This window comes from Diadema antillarum, unplaced genomic scaffold (assembly GCF_040938485.1).
Source record: "Diadema antillarum isolate AM-2024a unplaced genomic scaffold, OU_Dant_1.0 seq00001207_RagTag, whole genome shotgun sequence".
Lineage (NCBI taxonomy): Eukaryota > Metazoa > Echinodermata > Echinoidea > Diadematoida > Diadematidae > Diadema > Diadema antillarum.
In genome coordinates, this window is record NW_027272000.1 from 828403 (window position 1) to 853504 (window position 25102).

At 38.3% G+C, this 25102-nt stretch overlaps 1 protein-coding gene and 1 long non-coding RNA gene across 3 annotated transcripts in view; both read right to left on the reverse strand.

The window, feature by feature from the left end:
* The window catches only part of LOC139744754 (E3 ubiquitin-protein ligase LRSAM1-like), a 42983-nt gene that overhangs the window by 4470 nt on the left and 13411 nt on the right, over positions 1-25102 (reverse strand). Inside the window, exons 7-16 of the mRNA XM_071655176.1 lie at positions 14152-14273; positions 12400-12490; positions 10988-11142; positions 9734-9856; positions 9084-9171; positions 6701-6752; positions 5966-6010; positions 4760-4930; positions 3566-3728; positions 1017-1193 (exon numbers count right to left, since the gene is read on the reverse strand). Coding sequence (XP_071511277.1) covers positions 1017-1193; positions 3566-3728; positions 4760-4930; positions 5966-6010; positions 6701-6752; positions 9084-9171; positions 9734-9856; positions 10988-11142; positions 12400-12490; positions 14152-14273 — 1187 coding nt within the window. The remainder of the gene's footprint in view (positions 1-1016; positions 1194-3565; positions 3729-4759; positions 4931-5965; positions 6011-6700; positions 6753-9083; positions 9172-9733; positions 9857-10987; positions 11143-12399; positions 12491-14151; positions 14274-25102) is intronic.
* Positions 20539-24958, reverse strand: LOC139744753 (uncharacterized). 2 transcript variants are annotated; one of them, XR_011711841.1, is made up of 5 exons: positions 24718-24958; positions 22812-22955; positions 22108-22214; positions 21546-21689; positions 20539-20600 (listed from the first exon to the last, which is right to left on the reverse strand). It is a non-coding gene; the product is annotated as an uncharacterized lncRNA (long non-coding RNA). The 2 variants fall into 2 exon arrangements; XR_011711840.1 differs by lacking the exon at positions 24718-24958 and having other exon boundaries at positions 22812-23003.

Consider the following 25102-nt stretch of genomic DNA (forward strand, 5'->3'; position numbering starts at 1 on the left):
GTATATCTTGGGTTATGCGAGCAACACAGTGATGTTACTACTGTTATTAACATTTTTGTTACTATGATCAATGGAGAATGTCAAACTTCCCCAATCAGCATCAGCAAAATCTTGACAGCAAAGGTTACACTATCATCATATCTGACTGAAAATCAATCTGAGGCAAAGTGGTGAGAACCACTATCAACAGTTTGAAAATATACCACATACACTCTTCATGGTAGTGGTGAAAATGATGATGTGAGCATGGCGACGATGGCAACCGTGATGATGGCTTTGATGATGATGGCAACAATAGATGGGAATCGATAACAATGACTACTGGTCAAACTGAGGATGAGTACAGTGACAGTCAAAATGTTGACAATGACGGCAAATCTCTTCTTCATACGGCACAATGTGCCTGGTTGATACTGTTTCTAGACTATTGCTAGTCACTTGGGAGGAAACACGAGGGATAGGTCCCACATGCCTTTTTTCTGGTGTTGGCCTGTGAGTGGACCACTTCAGCTGGTTAGCATCCTACTCTTTGCAAGAAATGAATGAAGTGGGATCATTTAAGTGTGTGGGTTGTGACTCCTTTAAATATGGGTCCTCCATTCAATGTCCTATCCGAGGGACAGAGTTTTTTGTCTCTTAGAGGGGACGGCAAAATTACACAAAACATAGACTCAAGCCTGAGCCATTTAATTGCAAGGCAGACACATTATGAAATGAGCCACATCATTGTCATTTATGACACCAACAATTACCCTAGACTGTTGGATACAGATGACTATGCAAAGATGATACAAATGGAATATTACCAGGAACATTATGTAAGAAAGACTGTATCAGGGCAATTACCCTTCAGCTAAATACTGATTAGTGATAAGGTTAGGGTAAAGATTAGGGCTAGAGTTTGGGTTAGGGCTAGGATTATGTTCAGCATTAGGATTATGGTTAGGGTCAGGGAAAGGGTCCAGGGTAATTGCCCTAGACGCAAGAAAGACAGTCATCCTGGCAAACGGACTCACCATCCTCTGTTTGAGCGCCTCCTCTCGATCCTCCCGCTGCATCATGAGTTGTTTGAGCAGGGCGGCCAGGTCGGCCCTCTTCTGCTCCAGGGCCACGGTGGCAGCGTCCGCCTTCATGTTCCGCTTCTCGATCTCCGCCAGAGTCACCTCGGCCAGTTGCTGCTGGATCAGGTAGATCTGTCCGATCACAACCACACAAGAAAGACATGCATTGATTAGCCAATATGCCAGTAAAAAAAATAAATCTTATTTATTTGACATTGTTTTCTGATAGCCAATAAAATATTTATCGGTGAATTCAGTGAAAAGCTAGGCAGGCTCTCTAGTCATGTGCAGTATTTGAGTAAGATTCAAATTGTCAAACAACTCACAAGTTCTGCTGCCAAAAACAAAGTAAGACAAAATGATTCTAATAAAATGTGGGTCCCATCTTCTATTACAGAACCTCTTTGTGTGGGGATATCTCAGCCATTTCAAAACCAATTTTCATGAAATAATTAATGCCTCCTAGAATTGTATGCTCTTTAATATTTCATATGAGTGGTTTCTAATATCTCGCAAATAAGTAAAACCTGAATCCCCATCCAAACCAAAACTATATCATCCATTTAATTCAGCTGACAATGACCTCCGACATTTGCATGTGCAGATAAACACCATATTTCAAATAGCTTGGCTTGGAAGTACCTGTGTGCATACTTGTACACACCTGACGTAAAACTAGCCCTCTGCAAGAATGGCTGATACGCGTTAAAATGAGACTCTATATAATCTGACACATGAGTAAGATTACCCTGGGTGTATGGGTGGGGTAGGGATGAGATCACATGGGTGTCTCTATGTGTGCATGTTACAAAAAGCTACAACAATTCTCTGTTAGCATACTCCCCAACACCCTCACCCCAAATCCTGAGCCCCTTTGCCTCCTAAAACATGTACAGAATATCCTCAAGGTTAGAGGGAGGATCTGCCTCTCAGTGCGTGTTTGTGTGTGTGTGTGTGTGTGTGTGTGTGCGCGCGTGCGCGCGTGCGTCATGTCTGTGTTTAGACACATACACTATCACTGAACATTTCTAGAATACCTTAGAGATGGGGGAGGGTTTATGCCTCTGTGTGTGTGTGTGTGTTTGTGTGTGTGTGTTTGTGTGCATTGGGGCATCAGTAAAACTGACAGACAACCTGACAACACTACAATGACTGCACCACTGATTACTATAGGTTTAACCCTAAAAAGGCCGGGGGGGTTGAATCAACCCCCCCTCGACATTTTTCGCGACTACTCCGCCGTGCGAAATTTTTTGACCGCGCCAGTCGCTGACTTTTTACTTTCAAGTCTCACGCATCTGTTGACACCATTTTCGCGAAAATCGCGCATACCGTTACGACGCTGCATGACCTTTTATACATGCCTGTCAGACCAAAAATGGCTCAAAAACGTGATTTTGTGTATAAAGTCTATACACAAATGGAGTTTTCTCTTCTTATTCATAAAGATATGATTATTTTCACTTTCATAGGCTGAAACTAATTAATTTTAGCATAATTATGCTTGAAATAGGTTCTGTCATAAATTTTGCGAAAAAAAATGATAAAACAAAAGGTCGAAAAAACAGAGAAATACATAAGAAATTCATAAAACAATAAAATATATAAGAAATTGATTTTGATACCAGATTCTTTTTTAAGCACATCGTTAGGAATGCTACAAAGAATGTTATCACTAAAAAATAGGATTCTAGGAGCTTTAATTTCTGATTTAGAGCAAAAAGTATGATTTTATGCATACATTAGCATAATTAATCATTATGACAAAAATTTCCATTTCTTTTTGTATAGTTTGTTAGATTACGCCACAGGTAATGTATGTGCCAATTTTCATGGCGATTGCGCGAGCAACGGACGAGATCTCGGGGGGGGGGGGGGGGGGGGGGGGCGTTGAATCAACCCCTTCCCGGCCACAGACACAGAACACCCAAAAAAGCCCGGCCTGGTTAGGGTTAAGAGCCTCATAAAGCAAGAGCATCCTGTGCTGCTACAAAATAGAGCGACGCTGATTACGCTAAAAACAGAAAAGAAAAATGCTTTAGTGATATTTGTGTCAAGCAAACTGAGAGCAGAGAGAGAAAACAAAGACAGACTGAGATAAGCAGAGACAAGTACAGACAGAGAGAAAGAGAGAGATACAGACAGCCAGACAGTGGCAGATGGATAGAGAGACAGGAAAAAAATAGACAGACAGACAGACAGACAAATAGAAATACAGACTGAGAGGCAGACAGACAGAGATAGAGACAGATAGAGAGACAGAGATACACATTATGAACCATAGAAACATACAGCCAGAGAGACAGACAGAGATATAAACAGATATACAGACAGACATACAGAGAGAGACAGACAGAGAGACAGACACAGATACAGAGAGAGACAGTGAGAGAGACAGAGACACAGACAGACAGACAGACACACACACACACACACAAACACACAAAAAGATACAGAGGGAGAACGAGAGAGAGAGAGAGTGAGAGCAAGCTGGGTGTGCTCACCGTGTCCGTCAGCCTCTTGTGCTGGGTGTCCTTGTTGATGAGGAGGGTCTCAAAGGCCTGCCGCTGGAACTCTTCCTCCTGCATCAGCTTGAGGAACATCTCCTCTCGGTTGTGCTGGATAGACTGGAGCTGGGTGCCAAGTTTGTCCATCTCGGAGACATCCCTGTGAGCCAGGAGGAAAGCATAGATGCACAGTCAGACATTTTCTTTAAAAAAAACTCCTTACTGCGTTTAGATCCAAGTCAAGCTCACATTGAAAATCACTCATTTCAGAGACAGACATTTGGGTAATGCAAGCATACAATAATATCTTGGCCTTCCCTGTTGATATTAGACTATTTTTAACCTTTAATGGAAATGGTAGTTCCCATATGCCAGCAGAACTGTTGATATTTGCTCTAACATGTACACAAATGCATAAGAAATGTGTGAAATAATGCTGTAATAACACAAATTCAGTTGGGTAACGATGAAAATGCAAAATATTAGCCAAAAAGCTTCAATGGAAGTACTACAATCTTAGAGCTTCCCTGATTGCTTTTGCTACATGATGTTTTATATTCGATTACATCGATTAAAATATATCTAGTCAGAGCGGTATCCATTGCACATGAGAGTGAATTGCCTACAGCTTGCTCTGCATGCAATTCAATACTGCTACTCGGACACAATTCAATCATCACATAACCATACGCCAAGAGGGAGCCCTTGTCCAATGTGATTGCAATGCAAACATCTATGGCAGCACCTGATGAGTGAATTGACTAGCTTGATTGCCATTGATTGTATTTGGTATATAAAACAGATATGGACTGCTTTCATTTGGGGCACTATTGGTGTCATTGCCTTTCAGGATCTTAACAAAGCCCTAAAAAGCAGTTCATATCTGTACATTAGTCCACAAATTGAGAAGGTATGAATGGGGCACTGTGGCATAGTGGATAAGATTCCCACCTCCCAAGTGGAGGACCCGAGTTCGATTCCCGCCTGGTGCTTACGTCCTTGGACAAGACGTTTTTACCCACAATGCCCCTCTCGACCCAGGTGTATAAATGGGTACCTGGCAATGCTAGGGTAATAATATTGGCAGGGCCCTCTGGTTGAGCAGTGGCAACACTAAAGAGGCTACCCTGGATAAAGAAGACTTTAATATTGTTATTACTATTATAAGAAGCGGATGACGCTGGGACTCACAGTTCCATGGCCTTCTTGAACGTCTCCTCCTTGTAAGCCTCGTACTTCATCCTCTGCATGTCTAGGGCGTGTCTCTCTCGCAGGATGTGTTCCATGGAGTGCATCACGTCCTTCTCTCTCACCAGCGCCCTCTCCTCAGACTTCACCCGGAACATCTCCTCGTCTTCCATCCTGAGTGCATTGTGGGAGAAAGAAAAACATACAAAACTTACTTTTTCTCTTCTCTTTGCATGCCATGGCGTAAACAGCCTGTGTGCTACATTATTCTTAGATTCTTAGATAGATAGGGTACCCGGTAGGATGAGAAAGCTTATGTTGGTTGATCAGCATGTGCGCGCCTGTAAAATGGCTGCGACTGGCTGGAATGCTCCCCAGAAAGTGGAGAATGAGCACTGTTAGTGCTGGTTGGAAATAATGTATCCAGTGACCGGGGTAATAATAGTCTGTAAAGCGCATTGAAACCCTGAAGTGTGTGTGAAATGCGCTATATAAAAAACCAGCTATTATTATTATTATTATTGCTGCATTTTCAATGCCAGGGCAGATGAAAAAAAAAAAAAAAGATAGCCAAGTACATGTAATTACCATTAAACAAATATGAAATGGTGGTATGGATCTTAATCAAATGATTGGCTGAGAGCAATCACGTGACCAGCCCTTCATTTCGCCTAACACGCCCAGCATGCGTAAGTATTTACAATAGGCCGCGTATTCATGACCAGAATTAATGACCACTCAGAGGTAAGTGTGTGACTGGGGCTTGACGTAATCATGCTCAGTGATATCACGATTGCATTCTCTAGCAGTGCACACTGAATTAGTCACAAGTGTGTGTTCAATATCACTTATTTACTGTAAACAAGTTGTAAGTTTGTGCTAAGTGTGATTGGAACATTTCTTTGGACACCTTGCATTTTGAGAAAGTTCTACATGTAGTTGACTGATATTTACCCATAAAGGTAAATGAAAAATAGTAGAACCATTTTATAATCAGTTCACCAATCACGAGGCCCCTGGTTCAAGTCCAAGTATAGCGGCTCTCACGCCCATGGGTAATGCACCACATTTTGATTGGTTTGTCTTTCAGGGGGATGCAAGCGGTTAGTTCCATACTGGCTTGCTCATAGAATTCAATGGCTTTGTTGGTGACCATACTTAATGAATCCAACCATACAAGCCATCTCAAGTGACTCCTGGGCTACTTACATCTTTCTCTCCATTTCATCGAGGACGAGTTCCTTCCTTTTGGCTCTGAAAGACAAGAATGAGAATTAAACTCAGCTGCTGTAAATGCTGATACATGTACACTCTGTCACTTCACACTGCAATCTTCTGTACAAAACTAAATTCAAGTATCCATTGTAATCACCCATGTTTCACAGCAAAAACTGGCCAATTGTACAATACTTGAAAGACATTGATTTATACAAATCCATTTTAGCATTAGACAGTGCTCAAAGTGTATGCAAAATAAATAACTGAGTTCTCGAGTACTACTTTCTTTGTTTGATAAACCGCTTACTCATGATCCAAAACACTCCAGACATGTTTCATGTATCATAGCTAATGCCATAAACAAAATTATCAAGTTTTTTTTTTTTCAGTATATTGCTATTGACTAATGAAATAAAACTGTCATAATGATTTGCAAATAAACTTCTAAACACTTAATATCAAGTGACTAGAAATAGCCCTTTTTACAAAGAGAAGAAGCTCAGAGATCGGATGAGGAGTTCTCAATAACATAAACTTCATGATACTAATATTCTTTTATTGACTCCCACTATTAGATTTATCACCAGATACACAAACTCATGCCAGACTGAACTTATTTGCATACGCCTCTCCCCCCCCCCCCCAAAAAAAAAAAAAAAAAAAATCTCTATATCTCAAGTCTTGTGAACCATCGTCCAGGTCAAAGAGTGACAAGAGGCAACTCACTTTTCGTTCATCTCCAGTAACTGCTTCATGAGATCAGCTGACCTGGACTCAACTGTGAAAAGAAAGAATTTAGGTTCCTTGCTCAGATATGCGATTGATTTAAATACCATTGACTGACTGATTAATTATTGATTGATTGATAGATAAATAGATAAATAGATAAATAGACAAATAGATAGATAGATAGAGGGATTGATTGATTGATTGATTGATTGATTGATTGATTGATTGATTGATTGATTGATTGATTGATTGATTGATTGATTGATTGATTGATTGATTAATCGACCAATTGAACAAAATAATACACATGCTACAGCGACATGCTTCTCAGTAAAACAGCTGCTTTGAACCGGGGTTCTGTTGAATAAGAGCAAAATCTATGAAAACAACTTGAGCGCAGACAGGAATCAGAACACCACCCATATTGGAATAAGGTTGGCCCCCTATCCAGGGAGCAGCAACAGTACGCTCTGCTGCATCTAAGAAGCCATATAAATCAGCCTGCACAAAGCATCTACCCAATGCACAGACAGTGATGCTGATATTCCAGCCATCTGAATATCTGCCATCTACCTCTTCACTGCAAACTGTCAAACACCGACAAAAGCCCATTCAAGCTGACCACCCTGCAATGATACGGATCACTGACCACACATCATGCAAAGACGCTGTGCAGATCAAGAAACCAGCTCCATTATTGAAGAGGAGGACCAGCCAATTGTCCACTATGAACCGCTATGCCTGACTGCATCATATACTGTCCAGCCACTCAAAAAACATGCAGTGGAGCTAAGTCTGGTCTGGTTTAATGGTGGTGACACAGAAGGGGATCAGTGAGCAGCACAAAGCTCCTAAATTCAGTTTGGCAGAGGTCGACAGTGGGTTGTCTAATATGGCACTGGTTCTACTGACTCAATGATATGCAATATTATACAACACCTCAGAATGATGTCGGATTGTGATTGGCCAAGAACATGTCACATGACATTCAATAGAAAATACCTATCAAACTCATTGAGAGTGACAGCCATACAATAGGCCCCTGGCATGGGCCTATAGCACGGCTCGAAGGTACTATAGCACGGCTTCGCGGGGGGCTACTAATGCATGGCCGCTCACAGAGTTCTGTGGCTCACACCCGTAGAAAGCGCCAGCAAACTACATTGTACAGTGTACATGCTGGCCGGCTGCGCTGCGCTGCCGGTAAGTCTCACAGACCAGGCGCGGCGGAGTACTGCAACGTTAACGTGTACGCGCAGTTACTTTACCTAGCTAGTTGCATGTATCGCGGCCTGTATACACCTAGCGGTACTGCTGTGTTTTTACTTTTGACTCTGATCTGCTACGTGGACCACAGTAATCCCAACATCAAGACTTCATTTCAAGTTGAGAAACCGTAATTTGATTATTTTTCTGTGTTTTTATACAAAATCATTTTCGGAAATAGACAAAGTCTAGACCTACTACTAGATCTACCGACATCTCAGATCGACCTAACAGCCAGGCCTAACTCGATCTAACGTTAGCGTAGAATGGGTATAGACCCTGCGGAGTTCGTGATTCCTGTGACTGTGTGGTCGAATCATGACGAGTGTTTGAAAGCAGTACACAGGGTGGTTTACAATTCTCTGCCTAATTGTTACATTTATTTTTGGGCCTTCCTGAGTTGGCGGTCACTAATTTCGTATTGTGATTGTGGACAAGGTGTTGTATAAAACGAATAATTTATGATTTTGTTCGTGCATTGGGGCACGTAATACCGCACTCGGCGCGAGATTCGCCACTGGTCTATTCAACGCGGCGCTACGCGCCTTGTTGAATAGACCAGTGGCTCATCTCGCGCCTCATGCGATATTCGTGCCCTATGCACTCACAACTCATAAATTATTCGTATACTGAACAACTTTCTCCATCCAGGATCGTCTGGTCCCACCAATCTCTTCCATCGAGAGTCTTAATAATAATGATAATAATGACAATAGTGAAGTTTTATAAAATGCTCATTTTGCCTAATAAAATACTCATGGCGCTGTGGAAACAGACAATGAATAGGATATGATGTGTTACAACATAGTATCATAGGAAATAGAACAGAAGAACAAACAAACAAACAAAATACAGTCAAACCTGTCTATAGCAGCCATCCCAAGGGAGACAAAAAAGTGGCCGTTGTAGACAGGTGGCCGCTATAGACAGGGTAGTTAACATGGCTTTTCTCTTGGAGGAAAGTGTGTTTAGTGGTCGCATACGGCAGGTGGTCACTATAGACGGTGGTTGCTATAGACAGGTTTGACTGTATATGCATAGACAACTGTCAATGTAAATTGAAGAGGATGGCTTTACGGTTCAATTTGAAAACATCAATCAATCTCGCACTCACCTTCCTGTATTGAGGACACCATCCTCCTCCTCTGGCTCTCTGACTTCTCCTGGATGTTCTTGATGTCGTTGTCCATTGCCTCTTGCTCCTGCAACAGAAACCATCATGACATGATGGGTTACCATGGAAACAAACTTCATTTGAGAGTCATTACAGAGTAAGAAAGGGGACCCACAAATATGTGTATTTTCTTGAAGCATAAAGCTAAACCTAATTACAAGATTACATCAGACTTTATTGATAACAGGGCAGGATGTGACAGATATAGCAGAATATATAACACAGTTCCTCTCACCCTGGGACATTGATTCCTTTTTGTGATTGAAAAAAAAAAGGGAGATATGTGACAGGAACAGTATTCTGTTATCAGTTGACATTTCTCTTAGTAGCTGTAATCCCTTTCTCATCAGTTTTGTTCATACATCATGATAAATCAACTTAACACATACATTATGGCAAAGCATCTCAGTTGATACACCCGGATCTCAATACATCAACTCAACATAGACATTATTGACATTTCAATCCTTCATCGATCAAAATTAAATATCTAGCACTGAACTTTGATTTCTCTCACAATTTTAACTGAGATCTCTTCAGCACTCTACGATGGCCGACAGGAATCAACTATACATGGAATACTGACTGACCTTGGCTAGCGTCTCCAGTAGATGGGCCCGCTGCTTGTTGGAATTCTCTGCAATCTGGGCCTGCTGGGCCTCTAGCTGGGCCAGCTCCTGTTCCAGCCGGGCAAAGTCACTCTGTTTCTGACTCTGTTGACAGCAATAATTGTTACAGGATGTACCAAGCTAAAGATCCAATTCACATTCAAAAATCAGAGCAGCATCACCCTTTCATTTAATTTCATTTAATTTTATTTCCAAGTTCTCATTAAAATGCAAAGAAACAACAAAGGGGGAACATAACATCACATGGGATGTCACAAATATACCAAAAAAAAAAAAGAGAGAGAAAATGTAAAACCAGTAATTTTTGCATGAATTCTAATGTCGCAATTTTACGAGGGCCAAGATTCATGAAATTGAAATGCCCACAACAGTTCTTGTCTACACTATGGAATTCTGAGTGACAATAGATGGAGAAGCCAGCAGGGGTCATTGGCCTTTCTGGGGCTGGGCTCCCACTTGAGATTTTACACACATTTTGAAAAACACTCAAGAGAGATAAACCATCAAGGAAACAAGATGAGTGTCAAAGACATCGTAAAGGGTCTTCACACTACGCCTGCATAGCATTGCATGGTGTTCCATGCAGACTACATCAAGCTTCTGCCACACTTCACTGTACCTACACTGGCCGACGTTGCAATATGTCAACAGACGCAAGGGAGTACGCGAGATGGACGCACAAATATTAAACGTGTTGAATTTTATTGCGTACTTTCTGCGTAGAGTACAGGATGCAAAAAATATGCAGTTTAAACACAGGTCTACGCAACACTACACTTCTGTTCGCCATACTTATAATGGTACGCAACAACACAATGATTCTGTACACCATGTGTGTGCAAATGCACAAGTGTTATATCATTACATAATTTGCTAAAATAGATAACAATGTAGACTAATAATTCTACTTTTTTTAAAAAGATGTTATAATTACAAATTTCTATTAAAATTCAGCCTATCTCATTTTCGATCTCAATATACCACTACTGGATTGGCCTATCGTTTTATTGCCAAGCAATCTGGTGTGCGGCTAGACATCTAACAAGCCTCCCCCTTCCATTGCCCCTCCCCCCCCCCCTTCCCCAATAGCCATAGTGCGGCTCTAAATTGCCACATTCACACCTTTCTTGATAATACTGATCAGATCACACACAAGAAGAAGCATTTTTCCTTCTTTCTTTTTTTTTTTGGCATTGTAATGGGGTCAAAGGCTACCTTTTTGGTCTCAAACTGGAGAAGCGAACTCTGAAACTGCTCTTCTTCATGTTGTAAGGCCTTCAGGGCTGTACTGGTCGCCTCTGAGGTGCTGGTGTAGGTGTTCAGTACTGGCAGCAGGTGCTTGGAGGGGGACGAGTATTCCACCCCATTCTCTGCCCATGAGGAGAGTTAGCAACATTGCAAGACATATGTTTGTTAATTTACAGATCAGCAGTTGCTGTCTTAACAAATTTAACTTGTAGAGGGAGACAAAGTGGAGAAACTCACACCTTAAGAATTACTGTAAAACGAGGAATTTTCGCGTGCACTTTAATTTCGCGAGCGCCAAGATTCGCGAAATTACATTGCACACGAAAGTTCTTGTTTACACTATATGCATTGAACGCCAGTGGCACTTCGCGAAATTTTCATGCCACAAAATAGGCTGTCAGCTCCAATTCGCGAAAATTTCATGCCGCGAATATATCATGTTTTACAGTATTTGATGTTCATAACATTTATGGTTAATATCACTGAACAGTCCCTTAATCACTTCACATACATGCAGCATTAGCAGTGGTATTTTTTTCAGCATGTCATCTACATGAGTAACAGCCACACACAGAGTCTTGAATTCAGTTTCATGTTTCCACAGAGTCTATCGATATCATGAACAGTCGCCTAATACCATTTGCTGGCTTCTGTGACATGTCACTCGATACGTGCTGCAAATCAGTCATGGGAAAATTTGTGTGGTCAGAGAGAGACAACAACAGAATACAATCCAAATCTCTGGTGTTGTATGTGTGTGTGGATAATGTTCATGGAACACAAATGTTTATGTTGTGGAATCAATATCATTCTAATTACAAGCCCATGGAGCACCCTTGAAACCAAACTCCATCAGCAAAATTTCAAAATAACATACAAAGTCTCAAATGATACCAAAATACCCCCTCAAAATGAAAAACAAACAAACAAATGAATAAAACCTGAGTACAGTTTTGGGATAGCGTTAGCACAAAAGGTGGCACGTTTTGCATTACATGTCCAAAAGGACATAAAGAACACACACAATATATGACATATGTAGACATGAGGTTTACGGGAGGAAATGGCTCCTAAAGCCTTGAAAATTGACACTCCCCTTTGACATATCATAACATTTCCTTTTTGATAAACAATGAAATAATCATATGAGTTCAACTGACCAATGACTATGCAGCATTTCCTGAACTTAGTATGTGTGTTTTTAGTAATTATAAAATATTTACTACAATTTTGCAACCAACAAAATGATACAACATCTGACAATTTCCATATCAAACCAGGTAAAAGACTTTCAAAACCACTTGTTCATTATATGAGCTTTTGTCATCGAGATTAGGTCTTTAGATATTGAGTCGTAACAAGGCTGCTGCAGCACTGACCTGCACACATGAATTTCATGATGGCCTCTGTCCCGTCACTGCAGACGTCTGAGGATGGGTGGACCATGGAGTCTGAATCTAGGCTGAGGCTCTGTGAGGGTTAGAAAGAGAGAGAGAGGAAAGGGTCTCATTATCTACATAGAAAGCAGGACACGCCCAGAAATTTAAGCATCATGCACCTGTCCATTATTTGTGAAAGAGACATACCACACCATTCAACAAAATGATAAAAGGCAACTCAATCTTACTGCTATTAGTATACCTTGCTCTTCAAATGAAGGATGGGCCACTTGTGTATCAACATTTGCTTAAAGGGATCGTATAGTTTTGGTTGAGACTTAATTTCAGGTTTCTAACATTTTTTGGTGAGATAATGAGAAACCTCTTATGAAATATCAAAGAGCATGTAATTCCATGAGGAATTCAACATTTATTTTATGAAAATTGGTTTTGAAATGGCTGAGATATCCAAAACAGAGCGATTCAATAAAGTGTGGGACCCACATTTTATTACGATCGCTTTGTTTTACTTTGTTTTTGGATGTTTCAGTCATTCCAAACCCGATTTTCATCAAATAAAGTTTGAATTCCTCTTAAAATGGTATGCTCTGTACTATTTCATCAGTGTTTTCTTGGTATCTCCCAAAAAGTTAAAAGCCAAATTCTCATCTCCACCAACACTGTACTATCCCTTTAAGCGTCCATGGAAAAGTGGGGCCATGGTATGATTTGTAAAACTTTCCATGGCATGTACTCTCATGATTGGACATCTGGGCAATTAGTGGTAGCAGGAGTGAAAACAAACCCACGGTCGGCTCATTTTTTAGACGAAATCATCTACTTTTCTTCCATAATTGGCTTTGAAACTCCATGTAACTGTCAGATATGGGCCATCTTAACATATCTGGGCCCCGTCTTATAAAGCCTTCAAATCAATCACACGTCCCCAAATCAATCGCAACTTGCATTGCAGCTCACAAGAAACTTGTGATTGATTTCTATCACAAGTCTTTATAAGACAGGCCCCTGATATAGCCACAAGAAACGTTATTGACAAATTATGATAAAGAATGGTAGATCGAGGATTCTGAATGCCAACGCCATGTTACTTGTTTCACTACGAAGATTGTACACTGTATGCTTGTGCACGGACTATTTTTTTTTCACTCTAGCTATCCTGGAAGTGATGTATACAACATACCCAACCATGAGAACAGTAGGAAAAGAGTGCTACAGTGGCATCAATTGGTATAGTCCTTAAAGGGACAGTTGAGATGAAAGAGGACACATTAGTGGAAAGTTGGACAGAAAGGGGTTTTCTTTTTGCTGTAAAGTAAAGTGGAGTTGCAAGCAGAACTCATACAGTGGATGTGGGGACAGAGTATTCTGGCAGAAGTTCTGAAAAGAACTGGAGAGGAGAGTGGTATATTCCTTAACCCGTTGAGGAGGACAAGTCCTGAGTATACTCAAGCAGGTGTCTATGGGAAATGCCTGTTGTAGCAAAATCAAATCGTCTTCAACGGGTTAACATTTCAGGTGGTCTGCACCATCTGTCCTCATAAAATTTTGCAACATATCATAGATATCATTGTACATTTCTTCACAGCAAATCAACTTTCATGTCCATGAATGCACAATATCTACTGAGTGTCTTAACCAAGTTTGTATCATGTTTATAAATTCTGATATGCCATTTCAAACCTTTATAATAGATATGATTTTAACAGGATTTAGGTATCTATATGACTTTACCTCTAACGTTTTGACATCACAGAACCTCCTCGGCAATGAAGTGATGCGGTTGTTACTGATATCCAGGGTTCTCAGCGACCTCAGTTTGCACACACTATCTGGGAGCTCCTTCAGAGCGTTACCTGCAGAAAACACACAAACCAAGTAGTAGGCCAGCCAAGACGATTTTTTTTACTTTGGACGGCAAAATTTGTTAATGCTAAGTTTTCCAGCTGAAAGTCTTGCAAAAATACTCAAGTTTAGCGTACGGCCGGATGTCAAGCGCGTTTTTGCCGAAAAATGCCCTTTTTAGCACAAAATTTGAAAGAATGTCAAAAATCACGATTTTTATTTTTTTACCGAAATAAGTAATGGTTGATAAGTACCTTTCAAACTAGAAATGTGTTATCTTCCATTTCAAGTTTAGAACCTGACTAATATGCATTTGAATGTAGAATTTTTACACGCACATATATGGCGCAATGAAACATAAAAACTTGATTTACACAAAATTGTACTTTGTAAAATCTACCAATATTTCAAAGTTTTTTTAAACTACCTAAATCAATCTATTCAAAAGTTTTTATTTTTCCGAAATATAATATATATTCTGATATCTTATGCAGCATAGAAATTACAAGATAAGGCGAAAGATAACTCGTTTTATGTTATCCTAAATGGGACGATGTATTTTTACCGGACGCGCATTTTGAATGAAAAATCGAATGTATAGCGTAAGCCCATATATATTGTACATGGTATAGTGCGTGTAGGTATTTATCTTACATAATTGGCAAAGTCAATGGACAGGTTGGATAGCTGACTGCAAAACCCTTTGTGGCACCTTGATATGACTGAAATGTGTTTCTCCCCCCCCCCCCTAAAAAAAATAATAAATAAATAAAATCAGTAGTGTTGTTACCATGGCAACTGATCATCATTAGGTCACTCCCTGAAAATTTCAAATATTCATAATTGTAAAACGTACGAAAGTGTTGAAACATTTTGTGTGTGTGTGAAAAATGTATCAATCTAACTAATCTATGTTTAACAATGAAACCTAAGAGTTATATATAAATTGTTTACTATGTTCGGAAATGGTTGTCATGGAAACCGTGATAACAAATCACGTTTTACTGGGAAAAAATACGATACCAAATCTCCCATCCTGCATACTCACCCCTTCCCCCGAGAATGCTTTGGAATTCATAATGCTATATAGTTTGCATTCTCAGGCCCTGAAACGGAGCCCTACAAGGGATAGGCACGAAATCACTTTTACTTTTGTAATGTTCTAAGGCGAGGTGTTTGCATTTTATTTTGATTTATTCTCCCGCAGAAGACTTATACTAAATGTTTCTTTTATGATGGTTGATTGTTTACATGAACGTTGTTTGGAACGCACACTTAGTCGGCGACATAAAAATGTTATTATGTATCCCGGATTTGTGTGAAAAAGTAAGGCAAATATCACCCTCAAAAGAGAAAACAAGAAGTAAAAAGGAAGTAGAAGTGAAATGCGTACAATGCAATAACAGCCTCATTTCCCCTTCCCATCATTAAGTCGGTTATATCATAGAGTCTATATTGCAGATTATATTAATCCTTGGCCAAGTTCTATGTCCTTGGAGCAGACATGTAACAACTTGTTTGTTTGCAATTCGATTTTTTTTTCTATATTATCACAAATTTGTGGAAAAAAAAATCATTTCAGTTATCACCAACACTCTAAATTCCCAGTCAACCAACAAAACGTACTACACAATGTGCACACGCCCGCAACCACCGTCTCAAACAGCGTTCACGAATGAAGTACAGTAAACAGTAAACGAGGCAATTTCTCTTTTTTAAAGCAATGATTTGCCATTAGCGTACATTTACTAGAATAGCAGCACTTGACATCTATGTTGCTGGTTACCAAAATGCTGATTAGAATACCATACACAGTAAGAACATGCTTGAATCCTGCAAAATATATATAATTATTTCTCTTCAACAATATTTCGTTTTGAAAGGTAAAGAACCTCAGTCTCTATTTGTGGACATCTAAAAAAAAACAAAAAAAAAATCCATCTGAAAGCAATCTTCTTAAATGATTAAAAGCATTAGAAAAGAATGAGTCCTCAGTGAAAATGTCTTTCATGAACAAATCTCTGTGACATACATCCAAAGAGTTTGAAAAACAATACAAATTGTGCTGACTACATTAACTGCATTGATAGCCTCAATATTTTTTTTAATGTGACATATACTATAATGTGTCCAGCATCACAAACGTTACACCAGTTAGAAAAACAAAATGTTCTCTTTAAGCAATATTTCAATATCTCTATCTTTTTAACAATTTGTGGTTACATATTCTAGCTAATTATGACTGTACGCTGTTGCATTGAACTTTCGTCAATGTACAACTAAATTAGAATGGTGACTGCCAAATTTTTATAAATCTACTTTTAGTCTGATATGGGCAATTCCACGGTAACTCGCGTTACAAATAATGGGTACATTTTGGGGATAATGTGCCAATATCTTTGTAATTGGTGGGATCTACAAGTTACTTTTTTCATCATGGGTTAAGTAGACATACACCAACTAAATGAATCCAAAAAGAAAAATAAAGGACAAACATGTTGGGATTCTTGAATCATTTAACTTCGGTAACTCGCGTTACACAAAAAGGACATGGTCAATTCTATGAAGACCTCTTTTTGGAAAGTCTCCTCATACTAGACAATCTTGATAAAAGTTTTCCTACCTTGATTTGATAGTGGGTTAGGACTCATAAATTACCAATATCAAAGTTGAGTAACAATGACCTGGAAAAATGTAGGGAGCCTTTATGTCGGTAACTCGCGTTACGGTAACTCGCGTTACATTATGTCCACTAACACAGGGTGACACAAATTGATAACATACAATTGTTCTGATGGCACTGAATCTTGTGTTGAATATTCTGAGAGATGCTTATTTGTGTAGATAGCAAAATGAATAAATGTTAAACAAATATTTCACTAATAAACCCAGTAGAAGAGTGCGTTTAAGACTAATAAGAGCTTCACTCCTCGTAGAGACCTTGAATATGTTTGAATATATATATATACTAGATGATTTAGGTGTATTAAGTGCATTGTAAGTTTCAGAGTGTAAAGATGAAAAATGTTGAAAGTCTTTTTAAAACAAAACATAAAAGTATCAAACTCTAAGTTTACAAAACAGCTTACAATCTTTCAAAATTTCAAATCCTATCTTTGTGAGGAGTGAAAACTAGTAAATTTCTTTGCAACTGATTGACAAAAAGACCAGTTCGTAATTCCACTTTGTGCATGAACAAAAAAAAAGGTCATTTGTACCAACAGGCATTTTGGTTTGTAAATTCACTGAGATAAGCATCTGTGATGCGATGATTATTCATGCGATCCTTATCTAAATGATGCTTGCCTGCACATCCACCTGACAGCAAGAATGGTATTTTGCAATATAAAATGAAATAAGCTGTTACTGCATTCAATACAAAACAATGAAATGGATGCCTGCTAAATTATAAACTGATGGGAGTATTCTGATCTCCTGATCTAAATGCAAGTTCATTCTTTTTTTGAATTGAAGTTCCATAAATTGTTATGACATGCAAGCTTATGCATTATGCTGCTTTGAAAACAAGTGAAGTGCTGAACCAACTGAGAAAAAAGAAAGGTCATTTGTACCAATGTGTACATGAGCTACAGTGTAATTACGAACTGGCTTATTACCCTACATCGACGTAAATAACCACTGAATTGATCAGTGTTTTAGTAGTAGCCATGATAAAAAAGTCATGGGCGTACATACACAATGTACTCAAGCAGTATTCAAACTTACGACCTCCTGATCACAGGACAGGTGTCATCTCCACTAGACCACTGTGCTTTCACCCGACAACATGTGCTGGTTCTAATGCTAATAGCATGCAGTGGGTACTGCGTAATTATTCAAATTCATGAAATTCTTCCGTTGAGATGTTTTCATTGCAACTGATTGACAAATTGCCCTACATCAACGTTAATAAGCTCACTGAATTGATCAGTGTTTTATTAGTAGCCACGATAAAAAATCATGGGCATACATACTCGAGCAGGATTCGAACCCACAACCTCCTGATCTCAGGACAGGTGTCATCTTCAGTAGACCACCGAACAAGAATTAGAACAAACACTTGCTGTGCTTTATAGCATTCTGTAATAAAATTTCTGTAATACTGATGCAGGAAATTCAAAAGATAAATTTAATGGTCTCATTCACTGCTGGATACATGTACACATGCAGTGATTTAGCCAGGCTAGACTCTTCAATGTGGCATGTGATCAGTGGCCTTGATGCTAATCAGTTTATTAGGCTGCCCTCCTTTGTTTCAGTCCAGCATAATGTGTATAACACTGCACTTGATTGTTTTCACCACAATCTAGCTCAATTAAGTGCTAAAATTTGCTTATGTTGAGCGAAACCTGTGTTTATAGTTGGTAACTCGCGTTACATGCCGGTAACTCGCGTTACATGGTAACTCGCGTTACACTTTTCACTGACATTTTTTAATGTGATAACAGTGTTTATTCAAGTCAACATCCTGTGCACAGTATCAGGGTGTGATGAATTTAGAAAATTATGATTCCCAACAAATTACCTCCACTGCTTCCTTCAGAATGAAAAATATTTCTTGTTTCGGTAACTCGCGTTACATGGCTCAAGGGCTGAACTTTCATGTGGTGATTAGAATTTTTTGAAGGTGGCATAAAAATTTCCTCATGGGAGACTGAAGTAGAACCAATTTGCTTCTTTAAAATAAATTAATTGAAGTGCTAGCAGAATTTTTCTATTAAAAAAAATTATATCAAGTTAAGCATGCATTTTAGCAATTTGGATGACTGAAAAATTGTCTTCAACATTTGTAGCTGTTTCTCGGGAAATATTTGACCGATTGATATAATTCTTTGAGTTTCTTTAACTTCAATATATGGGTAATACATAATGAGTAATTCTTTTGCAATATGATAAAGTTGAAATTTTAGTGCCATGTCCACATTCCCATGGAATCGCCCATATTATTTTTGTGTTCTGCAGACCAGTGTGATAAGATATCTGTACTGAATACTCGTCTCTCAGTGAAGAAAAAAAAATCACCTCTCCAAAATGCATGGGTAATGTTTCCCTCTAATACTTTCCCATATTCCAAGTACCAGAATACATTGCTGGGGCCCTGAATAGCTAGCATATATTACAGTATTACCAACATCATGACAATTATGGCACATGTGAAAGAAACCTGGCAAAACATACATCTTGACCAGTACATTTTCTTTTCACTACTTCTTGTACTTGGCGTTTGGATTGAAACATTTTACTTATGTTCATTCCTTTAAGCTACATACTATTCTTTTATATCTTAATAGAAAAGAAAAAACATGCTCTATGCTATTTCCCTTCAGATTCACCAACTGTTACTTTGTGAAATTTTCTCTTTTTAAGCACTTCAACGTGCAGTTTTCTTTTTTTTTCTGACTAACATGTCACATATTTTCCTCCATCTGATGAAGAAGGCAAAGTTCACTTCCCTTTTGTTGCCCCCCCCCCATAAAAACAAAAACAAAAGACATTCCAATCTGACAGGATTAAAATGTTGGCGTTTGGGCTTCAAAGGAAATAACAGGATCAATTTCCATGAACTACTAGTATGCGGCTTGTAACTCTGAGTCTCAAAGGCATGGTATAGTTTTGGTTGAGATGGAGATTCAGACTTTAACTTTTTGCAAGCAAATAAAAACAACTTATGAAATATGAAAGAGCATCAAATTCTTAGAGTAATTTGAAGCTTGTTTGATTAAAGTTCTTGGTTTTGAAACGGCCGAGAATTTTTTTTTTAAAAGTGACACAAAATGATGATAATTAGAAGTGGGTGCCACCTTTATTAGGACCTCTTTGTTTTTGTACATCTCAGCCTTTTCAAAACCAATTTTTAACAAATAAATTTGGAATTCCTCTTGGTATTGTTTACTCTTTAATATTTCATAACAGGGTTCTCATTATTTTACAAAATCTCCATCTCAGCCCCCATCTCAACCAAAAGTAGACCATCCCTCATCCCTTTAATGCTGCCATCAAAATTGGAAATAGATCTATATCAAATCATATTGTAAATGCTCTTTGCCAAGTAGTGTTGTGCACATTTTGGTACATTGTATCAGGCCTTGTTTTACTTCATCACTAAGGAAAAAAAAGAAAAAAAAAAGATTAGAAAAGAGGCATTTAATCTGGATTAGTAGAAATTTCTAATATATACACATGTCTTTTATATATTCAACTTCTATAATAGTCCTGAAAGCACATTGTGATTATATTTGAGAAGTTTAGATGGATGCATTCCACATGTAAGTTCAGGTTCTGATGACATCCTTCATACGGAATCTGGATGCGGACCGGATAGCCTGACAGGGTTGTTTCTGGAGAGAGACAGAGAGAGAGAGAGAGAGAGAAAGAATGGTGTATCTGTCTTTACTTGATGAGGAAAGTGACATGGGCATTTTAATCTTTGGTGAATACACAGTGACATACAAGTATATGCTAATAAAGACATACGGTTACTTGATTTCCTCTATATGTAGTGTTTCCTTGAAACTGTAAAGTATATTATTTTATACAGTAGATCCTAATTGTAGCAATTTAACCGTGAGTACACAATGAAATATAAAATGTAGGAAACTTTCATGATCCAAATATCCAATTCTTTCCATTAAGCTTTTTATTCCATTCAGAAGAAGTTCAAGGTAGTGCTTGCCTGATACTGCAACTGGATGCATTCAACACTTTCGTGCATATAATGTCCCCGTGACCTTTCACATCAATACCCTCATAACTAATCAAAGTCAAATTGCTTAGAGGTTATGGTAACTTTGCCATCCGAAGGTAAATATAATGTCATGGTAGCAATGCTCTACAGTCAATAAAAATCAGGATTTCCCTGTAATTTACAATCAGCAGCAAAATCACAACAATAACTAAAATGCTACTTGTACAAGGCTCAGCAGGTAATCATCTCTTCTGTATAAAACCAAAGTTAAAGATGATCTGCTGAGTAAATGTTAAGTTATTGCAAGATGAGAATAGGACAGATGTGCGTGTGAATGGATGACTGCAACAACATAAAAACTCCTGCAACCATCTTTGACAGAGGCTAAAAAAGAAATAATCAGCGTTAATTCATGTAAATCTTCGTTGTTGGAGTGATTGACTACATGCATATGCAGTACTGCATTCATTTAGCAAAACATGTGTTAATTTTCTGCCCAATGAACGATCGACAGTCAAAAATTTGGTCAAGATGTCAAAGGCTTGACAAAATATTCCAACATATTTGGGGTTTACATTTTACATGTATTATTGCTTACCTCCCATATTTCCTTTCGAAATAGAGTACAGGATGCACAGATTAGAAGTTGGTAGTCAGGACATCTGTCTCTTTCTTTTTTTTTCTCTCTTGTCCGTAGTTGGCTGTGGTTTGCAGGGTCCATTTTGTCCACTTTGTGCTAATTCTGGTCGAAAATACAATTAACAAAAACTTAAATAAGTTATCATTTTCATGAGTGAAACAGGATAATCATACTGCAACAAAAAACAAACACATTCATCATGAATTAGAATTAATCATCACGATCTCATGAATCCCTTAGTATGAGATTTTGGATCTTCAAGTCACTGTCAACATTAATTTGTCTTACATGTAATACATTAATCATGTCATTGTTATTATCATCTTTGATGCTCTAAAGCCATATCTTACTGAAAATGAATTATGTAGGATGGAAGTCATCTTGACACCTGTAATTCCTGTACACAAATATTAGATTGTATCATGCTCTCATTTGTATGTGGATTAGGATATGATTTCCTTGCATAAATCGGTTTGTATTCATGAGATGATATTCCTAATTTCAAATCGTTGACACTTACTTGTGAGCTGGAAAGGGCATTCACATCGCAGTCAAGACATCTTTCTATCTCCCCCTCACTCTAGTGGATGTGATCTCAAACTCAGCATGTCCATTTGTTGCTGACACCTTGATAAAAATAAAGAACAATACATCACAGTATATCACCCTTACGTCATACTTAACGCAACATAATAACAATGGAAAGTTAATTGATTTGTGACTACAGATGTATTTTCATCTGTGCACACATTAAACACTTGTGCCAATTGACATGGTTGAGAAATATTTCATTACATATAATATCTTACTTGATTACATTTATGTTTGATTTTTATATGATCTCATCTTCAGTAGATAGAATACCGTTCATGATCCTCTACAATAGAACATGCAATGAATTTACAAGAAAACAAGAATACACATTTGATCATAGATTTGCTCCCCTTCTTATATAAATGGAGATACACGTGTATAAGATTATCCTCCTCTCTTTGTTTGCAAAGTACTTGTACACTGCATTGTAATGCAACTGTCAAAGTGAAAACATGCTTGTTACAATTTATTCAAATGGAATAGGAATATTTGATACTCAATGTATTTAGATTTGGCATTATTTTCAGCTGGGCACTGAAGTGATACATTTGATAATCAAACACTTAGTAAGTTAGTATTTAAAAGATATTTCAAATTAGACCGCTATTTAAGACATTTACCGTTTCTTACCTTCTGGTTGTTCTGCACTTTGTTGCAGGTAGAAAGAGCTCAGTCTTTACAATTAGATTTTGGCAAGTCAGGATAGGCCTATGTCTCTCTCTTTGGTGAAGTTTGAAGACAAGACTCAGTCTGTCCACTTGTTGGTACATCTAGCTGAAAACAGAAATCAACATGACTCAAATAATTTTTTTCATCTTTAAAGCAGAGCATTATAAGCTAACAGTGAACACAAAATAAAATCAATTTGAAATTTGATTTGTTTTGAAAAGGCATCTTGACATTGACATAATTTTCTTTGTTCCCCATGCAAATCAATTATAACTAAAAATATATCTCTTTTATTCAGATGATATTTTTTTTTAGCTTTTTAAAAAGTTAAAAAAGAAGAAGGAAGATATTTAGGTTTCAGTGAGTCGGTATAACTGATCCATTAAAAATTTAATATTTACATTTTTTTTCAAATGAACCTTTATTTTTTGAGACATTAACATAAGAACTTGGTACTTATGAGTAAAGACATTTCTAAATAGTTCCTCTTTGACTAGATCTATTTGTAAGCTAGAAGAGTACATGTAAATGATTCACAGATTAGGAGAGGTTGGCAGTCAGGACTGAACACTTTCTCTCTCTCTCTCTCTCTCTCTCTCTTTCGGGCATATTCGAATGGCAAGATCACTTGGTTGTAGACTAGCTTTTATATAAAACACCTAGGCCTAAATCCTAGACTCTTTTTCTGAACCCACAGGTCTACAAATACCAGAAAGAGTGGAATCAACCTTAGACCTCTGCTCTAGAGACTAATATTAGTCTAGCTAATTCACGTTAGAGCTAATGTTAGGATCTTCTAATGTTAGATCTAACATAAACTTTTTTTATCAAAGTTAGCCTACATATATAGTATAATTATTATGCATAGATTTTAGAACCTCTAGATGTCTAAACTTAGGTCTAGCTAGGCCTAGTAAGCTGGGTCTTTACAACAAAACTGCCTAGATATGAGTAGTAGGTTACTAGAAACCTCTAACGTTAGGTAGAATCAGTGGCCCAGATCTTGACTAAGGTTAGACCTAGATCCTAATTCCAGACGCCAGCTATTTATGCTTCAGACCCCGGCCCTAGATTTTATATTGTAGGTCTAGTATATTAGACTCTAAACGTTGGTAGATCTACATCTACACCTTCTGTATAGACTACAGCCCCTTGCCCTGGACCTGGCTCTAGCCCTACAAATACATCTAACCAGCGCAGTAACGTTAGTAGTAGTGGGCCTGTACTGTCCACGTTATACTACTGCTAATGTGCTAACGTTAGGTGTTAAGTTCATTGTGATTATACTATCATAGGGCCTAGCCCGATTGAATTGTTTTGGCATAATAACAGGCGTAGCCGTACATTCTAACACTTACACTAACGTTTAATAGAGTAACACTACCCCTACTAGCTAGAATGTCTAACACTAACGTTAGTATTAACAGTTAGAGAGAGTGTAACCGTTAGATAGATTAGACCTAACAGTAAACGAGGATTCAGTCCAACTGCATGTAATGAGGCCATAGATTACAAACCTAGATCGAACGAACACGACACCTAAATCTAGACGTAGACCTAATGTTTGTTAGGCCTCTTTTCGCACCGTGTCAAGACGTGCTTTACGGAATAATCGGTGTTCCACTAACAAGCACCACCGGCACGGTCGGGTGGCGGCCCGGGGGTTGGTAGGCATGCCCGCGCCCACGGGATCGGTGCGAAATCAGTAATTAAAGACATCGGCCTAACGTAGTACTAGCGCTTGAACCTTGATATTAACCAAGTCTCAGATCAAAGTTGTATATCTAAGTGTTAGATCAAAACAGATTTTAAAGTTCCGTTATGCAGTGCAATAAAGAACTATGTATTTATTTACTAAGTTACTTACATTCGAAGGAAATAGTCCCTTTTCCAGTCACCACGTTTCCAACTCAACGACCGAAACATGCAGCTCTCGCGCGAGAGATTTTACCTGTAGCTAGCTCGTAGGGGTAGACGTACGCACACGTATTAAGTATTCGCGCGCACACAAGCTGCGCGGGGCTACTGGAAAATGCTCGAAAATGCATTTTCTGAGTTCCTGCAAGTTCAGAGTTTTGATTAAAAGTAAAGATTTCTTCAAGAAAACTAGAAATAATATTGACACATTTAATTAAAGAAACACTTGTAGTTTTATAAAACATTAAATTACTTTTGGAAGATCATCTATTTAGCTTGGAAAAGCAAACTTTGCAGAACGTTAATTAATCTGTGAATATTATTTCGAGAAAACA